The sequence below is a fragment of the Carassius auratus genome, unplaced genomic scaffold (genome assembly GCF_003368295.1).
Source record: "Carassius auratus strain Wakin unplaced genomic scaffold, ASM336829v1 scaf_tig00216591, whole genome shotgun sequence".
Lineage (NCBI taxonomy): Eukaryota > Metazoa > Chordata > Actinopteri > Cypriniformes > Cyprinidae > Carassius > Carassius auratus.
This window is the reverse complement of record NW_020528649.1, coordinates 27,982-46,284: the sequence shown is the minus strand read 5'-3', so window position 1 is coordinate 46,284 and position 18,303 is coordinate 27,982. Positions and strand designations below refer to the sequence as shown.

Here is an 18,303-nt window from a genome sequence, read left to right as displayed (position 1 = left end):
ACGTATAAATCTAATCATATGTAGTAAGGTGCGTTCAGTGCTCAGTAAACAACATTTCCTGTTTACTGAAATGTACTAATCTGTTTTTGTTTTAGAGAACCAAAAATATAATAAAAAATGTCACTAAAAAGGTTAAGTGTATGGCTGACCTTTCAGGTCCAGATTTTTTGCTCCGTTGACCACCTGGCTGACAGACTTGGCATCCACCTTTAGTGTGTGTGTGTTGCTGGCATCTCGAGTGATCACAACATCGTGCCACTGGTTGTCATTAAGAGGACTGTCGCTGTTTCCTTTCAAAAGACTGGGTCCATTTCCCAGGTCAAACACATAGTGAATATACCTGTCAAACACACAAACACACTGAGCTCAAATGTAGTCATGTCCCAAATCCATTCAAGTGCACTTCACTGAAGAACACTGAGCCAAAGCACACACTAAAGCAAATTCAGCTGATCAGTTGAGAGGCTCTCTATTAGATGACAGTGAGAGTGGAAACTCATTTTAAAGAGGAACAGGTTTTGTGTCCAGCCAGAGGACAGGTCAAGTTGATCAGTCTGTTTTGATGGACAAGGCTAACTTTGCTTCTAAATTCAAACCTGGGGCCCAGGTCAGGAAACAGACTGACTGACAAACTGACTAAGCCGACCTTCTGCTGGTTGCCTCACGTCACAGAAGTCAGTTCTCAGCACAGAGAGACTATTTGACCTAGATATGATACTATAGAGACTGTCTGTTCCCTGAACTAGCATATACAAAACATGGTAACAATAAAACTGATGTTCAACAAATAGTATCATCAGAACTATGTTCCATCTAATAGAGAAATTGAATCTTTCCAGTCAGGATTTAGACTTTATCATAGTACTGAGACTTCTCTCATCAGTGTTACAAGTAGCCTGCTCTTATCATACGATCGTGGTCGTATCTTTATATAAGTTCTACTGGATTTTAGTGCTTCTTTTGACACTATAGACCACAAAATTCTTTTGAGTAGACTACAAAATTATGTTGGCATTAGTGAAATTGCATTGGCATGGTTCAAATCTTATTTCTCTCACCATCATCAATTCATAAGAGTGAATGAAGATTCATATTAGATAATTATATATTCATATTCATGAAGGTATCATATTGATCACAAGTACAGTATGGAGTACCACGTGGCTCAATACTGGCACCACTTTTTTTAAGTGTTACATGTTACCCTTGGGAGATATCATCATGAAACATGGTGTTAACTTTCACTGTTACGCTGATGATATTCAGCTCTATATTTCTTTGCAGCCCAATGGAACATACCAACTCGCAAAACTAAAGGAATGCACAGTTGAAATAAAAACTGGATGGCTAGTAATTACCTACTGCTAAATTCTGCAAAAACAAAAATTAAAAACAATGGTGAGCATGTAATCTATAACACTGTCTTATACTGTGAATTATTTGTCCTAAGTTAGGACCCTGGTTGCTATTTAATATCAATCTTTCTTTTGAAAACCATGTTTCTAGCATTTGTAAAACCACATTTTGCCATCTTAAAAATATATCTATATTATGATCTATGCTCTCAATGTCAAATGCAGAAATATTAATTCATGCATTCATGACATCAAGGTTAGATTATTGTAATGCTTTATTGGGTGGTTGCTCTGTGTGCTTAATAAAAAAAAAAAAAAAAAAAAAACTCCAGCTTGTCCAAAATGCAACAGCTAGAGTTCTTACTGGAAGCAGGAAGTACAACCATATTAGCCTAAATCTGCCAACTCTGCACTGGCTCCCTATTGAACAACAAACACATTTTATAATCTTGCTAATTAATTATAAAGCCCTGAATGTTTTAGCTCCCTAATATTTGAGCAAGCTCTTATCAAATTATAGTCCTTCACGTCCACAGCGATCTTAGAACACTGAAAATTTGATAATACCTAAAATATCAAAACTAACTTTTGGCAGATCCCTTTCCTATTTTGCAAGATATTTAAAGACCCATCTCTTTAACCAGACATGCATATAATACAATATCACATTTCTATAATTCAAATCCATCAAAGGACTGTAAGGCAGCATTAATTAGGTCTATCGGAACTGGGAACACTTCCCATAACACCTGATGTACTGTACTTGTTACATCATAAGAAGAATGGCATCTATTATTAGTCTGTTTCATTCTCATTCTGAGGTCACTATAGTCACACGGATCCAGTCGGTTTTCAGGCCAGATGGAGGATCAGCACATATAGACAACCTCTACAGTCTGAATGTCAGCGGAGATCATGTCAACTGGAAGAGCTCTAGAGACAGATCCCATGAAAAGACTTTGTCAACTAGGCCTTGGGACAAGACCACCTAAAAATGTAATGATGCAAATTCCAGCAAGACTCACTTAATTAATCAGTCAGAAAATTTGAATAAATCTTTTTAGTGAACATACTGTACCTGTATTCAAAAGATTTGCATTTATTGGATTAAATCAAATTCCCTGCCATTAGCTATTCAATGTATTCTGGGGTGTGTAGTAGTTTGGTAATCTTGAAAATGAACACACTTTTAGACACTTTACGGTGGACAACTTTCAACACCCCAGAATGGATTCTTTATGGGACTCCCACCTCCCAACCTTCCCTGTCAACCTCAATAAAATGGCCATTGGGTAAAACCTAGATTCTGTTGGAACTTTGCTAACTTGGAGCTCCTTACTTCCACTTACCCTTTGACAAGCTCCACAGCAATAAAATCATTTCCATCTCCACTGTTGAAGAGAATGAATCCATCACCCGAGGTAGTTTTGAACTGAAAGAAGAGGTGCATGGTGCTATAAGCCTGGAGTGTAGCAAGACCCAGATAGCTTCCTTTGGTCTTGAAGGTAACTGGATCGGCCACAATGGAGCGCATGCCAAAACGAGCATTGAGCTCACAGAATTCGATGTCCCCATTCTTGCACATGTCAATGTAGAGGAGGCTGTTGAACTTCAGGCCTTGCAGGTGGCCAATGAAATTGGATGGAGATGTGGAGGCAAACCGACGTTCTGTCAGGATTCCGGTCTCAATATTACTAAACTCCAGTCGAGTGTGGTCACCATTCATCTGACCTGTGAAAGAAGAACAGGAGGTCTTGATAAAGTGATTAGTAAGTGATAGATTAATGCATTACATGGGGACAGCTGCTTAAAAGCTGTTCTGAAAAGATTATACCGCATTCATACCTTCAGCTACATCATCATCCACCATGAGTTTGATGTTTTTATCACGTCGCATCACTTTGACTGAGTGCCAATTATTGTCGTTCACTTTCTGGCCAGCATACAATGTCTCTGGTCCTTTACCTGAGAATGATGTGTGTCAATTAGTGTTTACACACACTAGCCCTGCAAATCAAATATCTGGCTACACAACATTTTAATAATTCATTTCATGTGGTGTTCAAAAAACTGGTTTACATTTTCAAACTTCTGTCATCAAGATGACAGACTGTAAACATGTTTTACATATTATAAAGTGGGGCACCAATAGTTCATTGGAATATCAATATTTTTAAACTTCTGTTACTCAGAAAAGGCCAAAATATGAAACAGAACTAAGGTTTGGCTAAGGTATATGTTGAATACGGTAGCTTATTCATACCACAGAAATGGTAAGCAAACTATGCTAGCAATTAATTCCAAACACAGTTTTGACATTTATGTTTTAAGGGTGCATTGTCATACAAATACTTTGTCTGCACAAATAGAAGTACTTTTTGGAAACACGGATTGTTGTACTGATTTACTGGTGCCATTAACATGAGCTTCTTAAATATATTGAGTCTTTAAACTTCAAATTATCCAGCAGAATACAAAGTGCCTCTCTATAAGCACCACATAAATAAAAAGGTTAATCAGCACTAAATTACTATTTTCTTTTCAGCCGTTCTGCTGTTAATTGAAGAACATGCTTATTAAACAAAAACTCTTAATTGACTACAAAAAGCTACATAGATGACTCTCTAAATGACCTGACCTGTGTGTTTATATACATCTAGAAAAGAAAGAGGGTATATAGATTTTATAGTTTAAGATGGTGAGGTATGGCATCAAATTATTAAAAGTCCCATTAGGATTTGATTTATAAATGTGCCTTTCACCATAATTTATAGAGAAATACAGTCTTTCTAAATAATTTATTGATAAATAAGAGTCACAGCCATATAGAATTGGTGTGTGTGTGTTTTGCTTTTATTTTAATCAACAAATCAGTCACAAAAAAAGTAGGTATCTCTGTTAAGATATTTAATAAATAAATATGATACAATAAATTATATCACATATCTTTATAAATATAACCATGTAAAACATATTTAATGGTGTTAAATATCTTTCATTACTCAAAGTCTTCTGTTTTAGTCAGGTAAGATGGTCCTATATTGCTAATTATTACTATTATAACGTTGCACTTTATTTTACAGTATGTGTAATTACATTACAATGTACCTACCAAAGAAAGTACTGTAATGTAACCATATGGGTATTTTACAGTATGTGTAATTACATTACAGTGTACCTACCAAAGAAAGTACTGTAATGTAACCATATGGGTATTTTACAGTACGTGTAATTACATTACAATGTACCTACCAAAGAAAGTACTGTAATGTAACTATATGTGGTAGGGTTAGGTTTAGGGGTAAGTAGTTTTTAACTAGTTACTGTAATTACTATAATAAAAACATAGTATGTATATGAGTAACAGGACTGTAAAATAAAGTGCTTCCATTTGAGCTCTTCCCTAATACTGTCAGCTCAGTGGTTATTACAATTTTCAACTCAGAGCCAATTTAAAATCACAGCATGGTCATGTGGTGCTACCCGTTACTTTTCTGCTTATTCAGGATGGGCAATTCACTGTAATTACTGGACCTTTTGTTATTATGAATTGTATTATTATTATCTACTAATACTGGGATGAGCACACAAGTGCCCCCAAGGATGACAACTTTGATTCACACAGAAAACTTATATCAAACTGTTACTTGAGTGGAGTGCAGCAGTAACCACCAATATATACAGTACAGACCAAAAGTTTGGAAACATTACTATTTTTTATGTTTTCGAAAGAAGTTTCTTCTGCTCATCAAGCCTGCATTTATTTTAACAAAAATACTGATTTTTTGTTTTTAATATTGTGATATATTATTACAATATAAAATAATTGTTTTTAAATTTATTATACTTTAAATTATCATTTATTTCTGTGATGCAAAGCTGAAATTTTAGGATCATTATCAAATGATCCTTTAGAAATTATTCTAATATGATGATTCATTATCAAAGTTGGAAACAGTTCTGCTACTTAATATTTTTTTTTCAGAACATGTGATACTTTTTTAGCATACTTTGATGAATAAATAGTAAAAAAAAAAAAAAAAAAAAACTATGTTTTTAAAATATAAACATTTTGTAATAACAATACACACTACTGGTCAGTAATTTGGGGTCAGTGTTTTTTTTTCTTTCTTTTTTAAAATAAAATCAATAAAGTTATTCATTAAGGATGTGTTAAATTGATAAAAAGTGATAGTAAAGAATATTAGAATATATATATATATATATATATATATATATATATATATATATATATATATATATATATATATATATATATATATATATATATATATATATTATTATTATTATTATTATTATTTTTATTATATATATATATATATATATATATATATATATATATATATATATATATATATATATATATATATATATATATATATATATAGGCTGGAGTAATGATGATGAAAATTCAGCTTTGCATACAGGAATAAATTATTTTTTAAAAGTATATTCAAGTAGAAAACTATTATTTTAAGTTGTAATAATATTTCACAATATTACCATCTTTTCAGTATTTTTTGATCAAATAAATGCAGGCTTGATGAACAGAAGAAACTTATTTCAAAAACATAAAAAATAGTAAAGTTTCCTTTTTTTCACATTAATTTTATCTATAAATAAGAAAAACGTATTAACGTTAAACGTAGTTGTGACAAGTCATGAACCAAACCAATCAGCTCCAAAATTAATGACATGACAACACCTGATCTGAAGCAAAAAAGCAAGTGGAAATTGTTAAAAATAAATAAAAAAAAAAGGTGTAAGACTGAATACACACAGAAATATGTAAGTATACTTATAGAAGTAAGTATATTGAATCAGAAACCATAGTACAATATAAAACTAGTGACAATATGTGATTATAAGGATAAAGACAAATTAAACACAATTATAATTAGATTAATAAAATAGAAATTCTAACCAAAATTCTAAATTCTAATCAAATTTGCAATGTGAGGGTAAACGGTAAAAGCTGAGCCAAATTTAGTTTCTTTTTGATGTTAACTACAATCTATCAGAATAACGGAAAATCACACTGATTTGTGGGTTCTACAGAAGCATATTTCAAAATGTATCATCCTCAGAGCTTATGGTAGATCTGTATTCATTTGACTAAAATTATTTATCTATGGAGAAAAGGAATGGGATTTTATTTTTCTATAACCTGACATAAGAAGAAGAAGAAGAAGAAGAAGAAGAAGAAGAAGAAGAAGAAGAAGAAGAAGAAGAAGAAGAAGAAAATCTAAATCTTAACCTTACAAATCTCTGATGAGGAAGGGGATGAGAAACCAGAGCCTTTTAGATGAGTAAAAGCAGTTATACTTTTTCTTAGCATTACAAAAACTTTAAAACTGCATTATTTAATAATGCTTAAATAATAACATTTAACAGCTTATAAAACAAGGACAAGGATCAAAAGTTTGGACTTTATCCTAATTTTTAATACTTGTCCTTAAAATAAGCCCTTTGATTTAAAGGCTTAGTCATAAATGAAATGAAAACACTGAAACTGAAATATAAAATGTAAAGAAAATTAGAGCGGTGAATAAAAAATTTCAAGCACATATGAGAAGTCATTCAGTGCTGTTTAAAAGCATCTTAAGGCAGGAATACACTACATGATTTTTGCCAAGATTTCCCTCCGATTTAGAGTTTGCATAAGTCAACACTAGTTTCCAAAAGTCAGAGCTAGCCTGCAGATTTCAGTTGACAGATTTCAGTCAAGTAATGATGGTCAAAGACCATGTTTAATTTATTTATTTATTTTTATTTTCATTAAATTTTTTTGAGCTTCATACTATGATTACATCCCATCTGAGAATATCAGATATGTCAATTTTTTTCAGGAGATTTTAGAACACAGTCGGTGTTGCCAATTTAGTGACTTTGTCGCTAGATTTAGCCACTTTTCATACCCCTTTACCAACTTTTTTCCCAAAAAGCGGCAAGTGACAAATCTAGCGACTTCTTGGACAAACCTTATTTAGTTTCTGAGACTCGCTGGTACTGCTACACAAGCATGATGTCTAGTTTTTCCAGCGCATACACACACACAAACCTCTCTCTGCATCTGCTCTGTTCATCTAGCAGCTGAGGTGATCAACAATTTCAGTTAAAGAAGACAATCTGTCACTTCAAACTCTATTTTACATGCAAATATAACTGAAATCATGGCACAGCCATTGTCTTAATGTTATGTGTATTTGATTTCATTAGACGACATCCTGTTTATGTATCCGGATTTTTGTGCAGATTAGAGAGCTGGTTATAGTCTTAATGGGCTGCGTTTCAGTCACTATTTCATCTTTGTCCCATTGTCTGACAACAGAAATAGAAACATATATCAGTGAAAACAGTTTTATTGAGAATTTGGCTGCATTAAAATACAGTTTGTGAGCACACAGGCAAACAAATGTAAAAGTCATGCAATGACATTGTGAATATGTTAATTAACATATGACGTCATCTAGCGACAACTTTTTGTTAAAATTAACTTTTTGAGTTAATTTTGATTGGAACAACTTTAAAGTCTTGAAGGGTTCTATCCTCAGTCGTTCAGTGTATGATGGCCAATTTTTCCTCTGTGACAATTACAAAGTGTTTGATTACAATGACAAAGTGTTTGATGGCCAGTGTTTTAAAATCTGTTCTGATTTTAAAACTCGTGTAGTTTATTCCAGCCTTTAGGATGCAACTATAGAGTTTGCTGATAGTGTTCAGAAGAATGTAAAAAGCGGCTAATATTGTGATTGAACCTAATATAAATGAGCATTGGGGATGTATTTGCATCATTGTGCAAAGATGTTTACAACCTTTCACCAGAAACCCACCAATATAAAAGCTCAAAGGTTTGAAAGTGAAGAATTTAAAAGCGTTAAAAAAGTTTTGTAATTATAGTATTGCAAAATCATTCAGTATATCACTATACATACATACATATATATATATATATATGTATAAATTATTATTATTATTATTTTTTTTTTTTTTTTGCTAACAGGAACCCCTTACCTAATCTAATAAAAACAACAACAATAATAATAATAATAATAATAATAATAATAATAATAATAATAATAATAATAATAATAATAATAATAAAATGGGTAGAATAAATCCAAACGTTTAACTGGTAGTATAGGTTAGCAACACTGTTAAAGAAATAAGATCAAACTGACAGTCTATGGAAATAAACATCAATTTCATAAGCTAATGTCTTGTGTTTATGTAGAACAAACGGAGTAAAAAAACTTACTGGTGTTACAGTTTATCCTTCCACAATCTAGATGGGGAAGAACAAGTGACAGATGAAATCTCGTCCTTCAAGGATACAGCTGCAGACATCCAACAACAGAAACACCACCTTCCGGGGATGAGCACATGGAGCAGCAGCCATTTTGGGTAATTTCCAACATCCATTTTATCATTCCAGCCAGTATGTTTGATATAACTTGTTTTGCCAATTATTATCATTTTTATGACTACTTTTTTTTTTTTAAGTATTTAATTTATATAGTAGTAATCCATATAAAATGGCTGCCTGCTCTAATCCAAAAGGATTCATCAATTTAGTTATATTTTAGCTTTTTCATCTTTCTTTTATGAATTATCATCTACATTATTGGACAAGCACAAACTGTATGAATTTCACAGAGAACTGCAGATTCTTATGACAATTGTAACCTGGATGTAACAATTGTCATCCAGGTTGGAATCCATATGGCCATTTTTATCATGTGCCATCAACCGCAACAGAAAAGTGGGAGCAAACAGCCTTGGTCCAAAATGCATTAGCACCACACAGACTTGTAGCTTGTATTACATAATAATAAAAAAAATAATAATAAAAATAAAAAACCCTGACTGTTCTGATTGTTTTTTATGCTTTTATGCTTTTTATGTTTTGTGGATGATGATTTGACTACCAGCTGCAGGTGTGCTGGATGCTCTGGTCTCAGGCTGTTTGCTTACAGGGCCGCAGGCTAAAGGCCATTGAAGGGGTGAATACCATCTTTGAACAAGGCATGATAAATGCCGTTTAGAGTGAGGGATGGGAAATGGGTAGATATTTTCCTGATAATGTGACAAAAATTGTTATACAGAAAGATACATAACTGATTGTTAAACCCATCTTACTATAAGAACAGAGCAGACAAAAATACAGAAAAAAAATATTACAAAGAAACAGTCCTGTACATAGTATATAATTTAGGCCTGGTGATACATTAAACTGCCATGTATGAGATATATATATATATATACACACAGTACAGACCAAAAGTTTGGAAACATCTTCTCATTCAAAGAGTTTTCTTTATTTTCATGACTATGTCACACTGTCACACTGAAGGCATCAAGGGCTATTTGAGCAAGAAGGAGAGTGATGGGGTGCTGCGCCAGATGACCTGGCCTCCACAGTCACCGGACCTGAACCCAATCGAGATGGTTTAGGGGTGAGCTGGACCGCAGACAGAAGGCAAAAGGGCCAACAAGTGCTAAGCATCTCTCGGGGAACTCCTTCAAGACTGTTGGAAGACCATTTCAGGCGACTACCTCTTGAAGCTCATCAAGAGAATGCCAAGAGTGTGCAAAGCAGTAATCAAAGCAAAAGATGGCTACTTTGAAGAACCTAGAATATGACATATTTTCAGTTGTTTCACACTTTTTTGATATGTATATATTTCCATATATTTCCACATGTGTAAATTCATAGTTCCCCATCGAGGGAGAGACGATGCGTCGATAACGCTTTGGGAACGCATTCTGCGTGAGTGCGTCTGAAGCATCCATGTCAACTAGTCCAATGGCGAGAGTGAGCGTCAGGAGTGACGTCACGACCAGGAATTGATAAAAACCCCAACCGGAGCAACCGGTGTTAGCTTTCTGTGCCTCAGCAAGCGATCTGTGTCAAACCTGTCTGTCATATTTACTGTTGTCTTGTGCAAAGTTTATATACTATGGCCAAGCAACTATTCAAACCGTGTGCTTCTCCCTGCCCGCGTTATTTAACGGGTGGGGATACACACGAGCTTTGTGTAGTTTGTTTGGGAGTGGAGCATGCGTTATCAGCCTTCGAGGAGACTGATTGCCCGCATTGTGAGAAGCTTTCGCTTCGCATGCTCCGCTCCCGCTTGTCACTCTTTGATGAGAAGAGCGGCGAGCCTCGCGCTCCTCAGGGTGCAGGACCCGCTTCTGCCGAGGCAGAACGGAGAGTGCATTCCTGGGGTTCGCAAATGGATCTCTCAGCGGGGTTGGAGACGGGTCCGAGGGCTCTTTCTCCTCCCTTACCTGGGAGATCCATAGCTCAAACTCCGGTGTCGGAAGCCCGCCCCGCGGCTTCTTCCGCCCGGGGGGAGAGCCCATTGCTTCGTTGCTCTAGCTCCGAGGAGTTAGATGTAACGGGCAGTGAAGGTGACACAATCAGGGGGGAAGAGGATTCGCCATCTCTTTCCCCAGCATATGAGGAGTTGGTTGATGTATTAACACGAGCTGTAGATAAATTACATATATCTTGGCCATCTGATAAACAGAGCGCTCGTCCTAAAAGCAAATTAGACGAGCGTTTTCTGTCTTCTAAAACATCGCCTACATCACGGGGTCTCCCTTTTTTCCCTGATCTTCACAGTGAGCTGTCTAGATCGTGGAATAAGCCATATTCATCACGTCTTTTCAGCCCTCAAGTGCGCATTTATTCTGATATAAGAGGGCTGAAAGAAAATGGTTATGAAGCGATGCCCCGGGCGGAGCAGACGCTCGCGAGCTATCTTTCCCCTGGTTCAGCGTCATCTATTAAGAACCCGACTTTGCCCACGAAGCCTTTAAAGATCACATCTAATTTAGTGGGTAAAGCTTACACAGCAGCAGGTCAGGCTGGAGCTTGCCTTCATTCGATGGCTTTGCTTCAGGCTTATCAGGCTGAGCTGCTGGGGGAGTTAGATAACAGTGAGGGAGTCAGCCGTGACGAAATTCGCGAACTTCGTCGGGCTACGGATTTATCTCTCAGGGCGACTAAAGAAACAGCACGTGCTATTGGTAGATCTATGGCTGCTTTGGTTTCTACAGAAAGACACCTTTGGCTTAATCTTTCAGATATTAAAGATAAAGATAGATCTTTTCTTTTAGACGCTCCCATTTCTCATGAAGGTCTGTTTGGTGATGCTGTGAATGAAGTGGTTGAAAGATTTCAAGAAAATAAAAAGCAATCTGAAGCTTTTAAAAGTTTTCTCCCTCGCCGTTCTAATCCTGATGCTGCTGGGCGTGCAAGGCAGCCCCAGCCATCATGCTCCTCATATCGTGTTTTTCAAAAAGAGAGTGTTGCGTCTCGCGCTCCTCCTCAAAAATCACGGGGACCGAGCCAGCACTCACAGCCAAAGCAATCTAAGCAGAAGCCGGATCTGAGGACCGTTCTTCTCGCTAAGAAAGCTTCGGCTCAGAAGAAAAGGTCCTGACGCCAAATGGGTCAGACCTGTGAGGGCAGCCCCAATCGAGACAGTGCGGTGTACACCTCAGTATACGGTGCCCGTCCGGTCTCGGTGCTCTCACGGGCCGTCCTGCCAACCCCGCCACCCTTGGTGCCTCGGGGCGCAGCGGTCTCCAGCGGGTTTCTGGCGCTGTGTCTCCCAGACGCTGCGTCAGGCTCGCTCCCTCTGAGGGGGGTCCAAGAGCAGTTAGCTCGGGTGGTTCCTGCGCTTCGGCTTCAGGTCCCCGAACTAGCTGTTCTAATTACACCAGAGGCCAGCCTCGAGAGGCTGGTTCCCTTAGTAGAATGTCTGACAGAATGGAAAAGTCTGCCGAATATATCTCAATGGGTCCTGCAGATAGTAGAGAAGGGCTACAGAATCCAGTTCGGTTCTCGTCCCCCACGCTACAACGGGGTGTTGCTCACAGTAGTGCATCCCGAGCAGGCTCTGGTCATGGAGCAAGAAGTGAAATCTCTTTTAGCGAAAAATGCTATAGAGCAGGTGTATCCTCCCGACAGGGCATCGGGTTTTTACAGCCGTTATTTCATTGTTCCAAAAAAGGATGGAGGGCTGCGTCCCATTTTAGATCTTCGTCTGTTGAATCGTACAGTTCAGAAATTAAAATTCAAGATGCTGACACTCAAACAGATCGTGACTCAAATCAGATCCGAGGACTGGTTCGTCACAATAGACCTAAAAGATGCGTACTTCCATATCTCCATCCTCCCTCAGCACAGGAAGTTCCTAAGGTTTTCTTTCGGGGGCAAAGAATACCAGTATCGGGTACTTCCCTTCGGTCTAGCTCTCTCACCCCGCACATTCACGAAATGCGTAGATGCAGCTCTGGCCCCGCTCAGGCTGCAGGGCATACGTATTCTGAATTACCTGGACGACTGGTTGATTTTAGCAGAATCAGAACAGTTGGCGGTTCGGCATCGAGATGTCGTCCTCGCTCATATGCAAAAGTTGGGTTTGAGGCTCAATACCAAGAAGAGTGTGCTATCTCCATTACAGAGGACCACTTTTCTTGGGGTGGTATGGGATTCGGTCACGATGCGAGCCTCTCTTTCGCCCGCTCGTGTAGCCAACATCCTCGCAGCCACTTCGGAGCTAAAGCTAGGCCAGTCACGCACTGTAAAACAGTTCGAGAGATTGTTGGGTCTCATGGCAGCAGCGTCCAATGTGATCCCCTTTGGCCTGCTGGGCATGAGACCTTTACAGTGGTGGCTCAGGACCAGAGGGTTCTCCCCGAGGGGAAACCCACTTCGTACGATCAAGATCACGCGGCGGTGTCTCCGCGCCTTGGTCATATGGAGAGAACACTGGTTCCTGTCCCAGGGTCCGGTATTGGGAGCTCTTTGTCATCGGGTTACCATCTCGACAGATGCTTCCCTTACGGGCTGGGGAGCGGTAATGGAAGGCCGCTCAGCTCAGGGTCTGTGGGAGAGCCATCATCACTCTTGGCACATCAACTGCCTGGAGATGATGGCTGTCTTCAAAGCTTTGAGGCACTTCCTGCCAGACCTGAGGGACCATCATGTGCTGGTCCGCACAGACAATACATCGGTGGTCTCTTACATCAACCGTCAGGGGGGTCTGCGCTCGCGCCCACTCTGCAAATTAGCGCACCAGATCCTCCTGTGGTCTCTGGGGAAATTACGCTCTCTGAGGGCGATGTATATACCAGGGACTCAGAATATTGGAGCAGACACCCTGTCGAGGCAGGTGCTGAGGCCAGGGGAATGGAGGCTTCACCCGGAGGTGGTGGAGCTCATATGGGAATGTTATGGCCAAGCAGAAGTGGATCTGTTTGCTTCTCAGTACACGACGCACTGTCCACTATGGTTCTCCCTTACTCATCCAGCCCCCCTGGGGTTGGACGCTATGGTACAGACGTGGCCGAGGCTACGTCTGTACGCCTTTCCCCCTGTTGCTCTGCTCCCAGGAGTTCTGGAGAGAGTCCGCCAGGACGGAGTAAGTCTACTTCTCGTAGCTCCACACTGGCCGAGTCGAATCTGGTTTGCGGACCTGATTCATCTCCTCGACGGTTCTCCCTTGGAGATCCCGATCAGGAAAGACCTTCTATCTCAGGCCGGGGGCACTATATTTCACCCCCGGCCAGAGATTTGGAAGCTTTGGGTGTGGCCTCTGAGGGGGCGCAACTCATAGAGAGTGGTCTCTCAACTGAGGTTGTGGAGACCATTCTTAGCTCCAGAGCTCCAGCTACGAGGAAACTTTATAGACTCAAATGGAATGTTTTTTCTTCTTGGTGTTACCAACATCAGTGTGACCCCGTCCACTGCTCTGTTGGCTCAGTTCTTGAGTTTTTACAAGACCGCTTCGCTTCTGGTCTATGTCCATCCACCTTAAAAGTTTACGTGGCGGCCATCTCGGCTTTCCACGCCCCAGTGGGTGGTGCATCTCTGGGTCGAGACCCTCTTATCTCTCGTTTCCTTCGTGGCACCTTGAGGCTGAGACCTGCAACTCGTTCTAGAGTGCCGGCCTGGGACCTGGCTATAGTTTTAGAAGGCCTTTCTAGGGCTCCGTTTGAACCCCTAGATTCGGTTTCTGAGAAGTTTCTTTCGTTTAAGACTACTTTTCTCCTTGCTATTTCGTCCCTTAAAAGAGTCGGAGACCTTCAGGCTCTCTCGGTTTCTCCCACCTGCCTTGAATTTGCACCTGGGATGGTCAAAGCATTTCTCTACCCGAAGCAGGGATACGTCCCTAAGGTACCGACCGTTGTTCCGAGACCTATTGTTCTGCAGGCTTTCTGTCCTCCCCCGTTTGCATCGTCGGACCAGGAAAAGTCTAACCTCTTGTGCCCGGTGCGAGCATTGGACACTTACGTTCATCGGACTTCTTCTTTTCGGAAATCCGATCAGCTGTTTGTTTGTTTCGGGTCACCTAAGATAGGTCTTCCTGCCACTAAACAGACACTTAGTAAGTGGATAGTTGGGGCTATCCTTCTTGCCTATGAGTCTTCTGACCTACCGTGCCCTTTGGGGGTCAGAGCTCATTCTACTAGGAGTATGGTGGCCTCTAGAGCCTTATTATCTGGGGCCTCTCTTCAGGATGTTTGTGATGCGGCAGGCTGGTCCTCGCCACTCACATTCGTCAGGTTTTATAGCCTAGACCTGGACGCTACTCCCGGGTCTCAGGTTTTTAATTCTAGAGGCGTTGGGTTTTCTGTCTGACACTCAGGCACTTGTAATATGGCGGTTTGGGTATTCTCGTTCCCAAAGCGTTATCGACGCATCGTCTCTCCCTCGATGGGGAACGTCTCGGTTACGTCTGTAACCTCGGTTCCCCGAGAAGGGAACGAGACGATGCGTCTCCCTGCCATACTTCCTTCATTCCTGTGATCGACTTGCTTCGGCACTGTCGAAGCTAACACCGGTTGCTCCGGTTGGGGTTTTTATCAATTCCTGGTCGTGACGTCACTCCTGACGCTCACTCTCGCCATTGGACTAGTTGACATGGATGCTTCAGACGCACTCACGCAGAATGCGTTCCCAAAGCGTTATCGACGCATCGTCTCGTTCCCTTCTCGGGGAACCGAGGTTACAGACGTAACCGAGACGTTTTGATGCCTTCAGTGTGTATCTACAATTTTCATGAAAATAAAGAAAACTCTTTGAATGAGAAGGCATGTCCAAACTTTTGGTCTGTACTGTGTGTATAAGGGGTGGAACGGTTCGCGGAAAAATATCAAATTGTACAGTTCTCCAGACACAGTTTGGCACGCGCTAGGACTAGGTTCAACTTAAATCTGAAAATGCATCTGTAATATAGCTTGCTAGAAATAGAAGTTGCTGGATGCGGATTCTGGCTTCCCAGTACATTACTACAACAGATCTGAATAAAATATGAATAAATAAACATGTGGATGAACCATTCACTCTTGTTCAATGCAAGTGCCATATGCTGGAATATGTGCAGTCTAATTCACACAAAAAATATTCCAAAATGCTCATCTTGTATCCTAGAGCAGACATAGCCAGCTGAACATATTGGATCAGGGCTTTCTCTTAAAAGTGGCAGCACTTTCTTAATATTAATCAAACAGCAACAGCAAAGACATTACTCACTGCTCTTGATTGAATAGCTTTTGTAACTTTAATAAAGATACATTTTTAATTTATACAATCAAATATGCAATGCTGTTTTACATTTCATTACTTAATTACATTTTTGTACCTAAAAACTAATGTTAGACCTAAAAAAAAAAAAAAGGAAAATCTCTATTTTTTTATTTTTTTATTTGTTCTGTTGCTTGTAGTTAGATAGAATTATTCGTATTTTCTTTATTTTTATTTGACAGTATAGTTTTCCCTAATCATAGTACATACCGAACCATACTGAAAACGTGACTCTAAAATACATGAAAAACAGAACCATGAATAAGTTTAACCGCTCCACCCCTAATACACACATACATATTATGCATATATTATGTTCCTTCCATTTAAGTTAACAATTGTCATGCATGAGAAGGACTGGCGCAGATGATGATGTCAGAGGTCAATTGAGACGATTAGAGAACTCGTCTGTCCACATCACCCTCTGACAAAGCAAGAGAATGAAAAGCAAACAGGAGCAATCCAACAAAACAATAATTTAGTTGTAGTTTAAGAAAGATGATAACATCCAGTAACTGACAAACATAAAAAATAACCAAAGACGACGAGGAAAAGAGGGAACAGAGAGAGAAACAGAGAGAGAAATATAGCATACGATACCTAAATTGACGGTCAGTTTGACACGGCCGCTGTCCAGTTCTAGTCGTAGTGTGTCTGCGGACTCACGTGATGTGGCAGCCATCAACAGGCCAAAAGCACGCTGGGACATAAACCTCAGAGACACATCCTCTGCTTCTGTATGCATTACCGTCGGCATCACCACCTTCATATACATACTGCCATCGTAGCTTAGGACAGATGCCTCTGTATAGAAAACAGACACAAAAAAACATATTAAAAATATTAAACCTAGACCTCAGAAATAGTACTTTCACTGGACCTATTTACAATTTATTTAAATTATTACGATTTATTCAGTGAGTTCAAAATATCAAACGCCAATGATTTGTTGTTCACACCAACTTGATGAGAAAAGTTTTGATATGAACAAAGCCTTGTGAATGTGTTTCATGTTATTTAATCACATTGCAAATTGTTTAATGGCTTTTACACATTTTGTACAATATTATAAAACATATTTTGTAACATATTACACCTCGGTCTGTTACTTATGATGCTTTGCTTCACAAACCACCTGCTGATGGTTCAGTCTCTCCTCCTTGAGCTGTGAGCAGGGTTTAGCTGCCTCCCCACCTTAAGGTTTCAAAGTAGGCAGTTCTCCTTTTTATGTGTGGACGATCTCCCCTAATCTCATGGAATTTCCAAGCAGGCGATCCCATGACCTCCCCATTCTTTGGGCTGGCTCCCCTACATCAGGGTTTTAAGCAGATGGCCCATTGTTTCTATATGCATTACTGATTGAGGACATCTTGTTCACATCTTGGGAGAATTGGATGTCCCTCCTTTATACTATTTTGGCTGGTTTGCCCCATTCAGCTTTCATTGGCATGTCTCCTTTAAATCATTGCATGCTTGCCATTTCTTTGGTGCTCTCTCACCAGGTGGTCATGCATGCACCGAGGCATTGCTTAGTGAGTATTTTGTTCCCCATTGTGCCCCCTAAGGCCCCCTTCCTCAAATCTTGCCCTGGAGGTCCAATGAGCTGCAGAGTTTAGCTCTAACCCTGATCAAAGTCACCTGCCTGTGATTTTCTAATGATCCCAAAGACATTGATTGGCATTGATTAGCATGCTCAGGTGTGTTTGATTAGGGTTAGAGCTAAACTCTGCAGGAACTTGGATCTCAGGGTCCAGATTTGAGGAACCTTGCCCTAGGGGATTCAGTGTGGAAATCCTAGAAGGGGATGGTCTTGAGTTACACATGTAACCATCGTTCCCCAAGAGGGAACAAGACACTGTGTCCCACCATGCCTAGGACCTGCCTGTTGATTCCTCTTGTGTAACCATGATTACATGCATAACCTGAGAAGATCTATCTTTATTTGTTTATTTATTTATTGCAATCTGTTCCATCTATCACAACAAGTTCCTTGTCTGACCACAAAGGCGCTCCTCTGTCACACGCAAATGACATTTCTATCAAAGTTTTTCATTTTTAGCCCAACAACAGGCCAAAATGATAAAGAACAGAGCTGATAGAGGATTCTGGTAAAGTGGATTAAAGGCAACCAGCTTGAAATACATGCCTCAAGTTTAAGTGGTTAAAGAAGAATGTGCCTCTGGCTGAAAGAGGAGTGGACTGCCTTTGTTTAATGATGGAGGAGTCTGCATTTAACACATGAGTCATTGCGTTGAAAATTATGTGCATTACACGCATATACATCTTTCATGTAATATGTGGTAGGACACATTAAACATCATCAGT

The 18,303-nt window shown here is 39.4% G+C and overlaps 1 protein-coding gene across 10 annotated transcripts in view; it reads right to left on the bottom strand.

Annotated features, from left to right (window-relative positions):
* LOC113098628 (neurexin-3b-beta) overlaps positions 1-16,847 on the bottom strand; it is a 257,272-nt gene extending 240,425 nt beyond the window's left edge. For all 10 annotated transcript variants that reach the window (XR_003289112.1, XR_003289113.1, XM_026263652.1 and 7 more), the window contains exons 1-5: positions 16,579-16,847; positions 8,635-8,661; positions 3,201-3,320; positions 2,705-3,086; positions 150-340 (exon numbers count right to left, since the gene is read on the bottom strand). Coding sequence is in view for 8 of the 10 variants with exons in the window: in XM_026263652.1 (XP_026119437.1) it covers positions 150-340; positions 2,705-3,086; positions 3,201-3,320; positions 8,635-8,661; positions 16,579-16,753 (895 nt within the window). In the remaining 2 variants the exon portion in view is untranslated. The remainder of the gene's footprint in view (positions 1-149; positions 341-2,704; positions 3,087-3,200; positions 3,321-8,634; positions 8,662-16,578) is intronic.
* Positions 16,848-18,303: the final 1,456 nt, after the last annotated feature.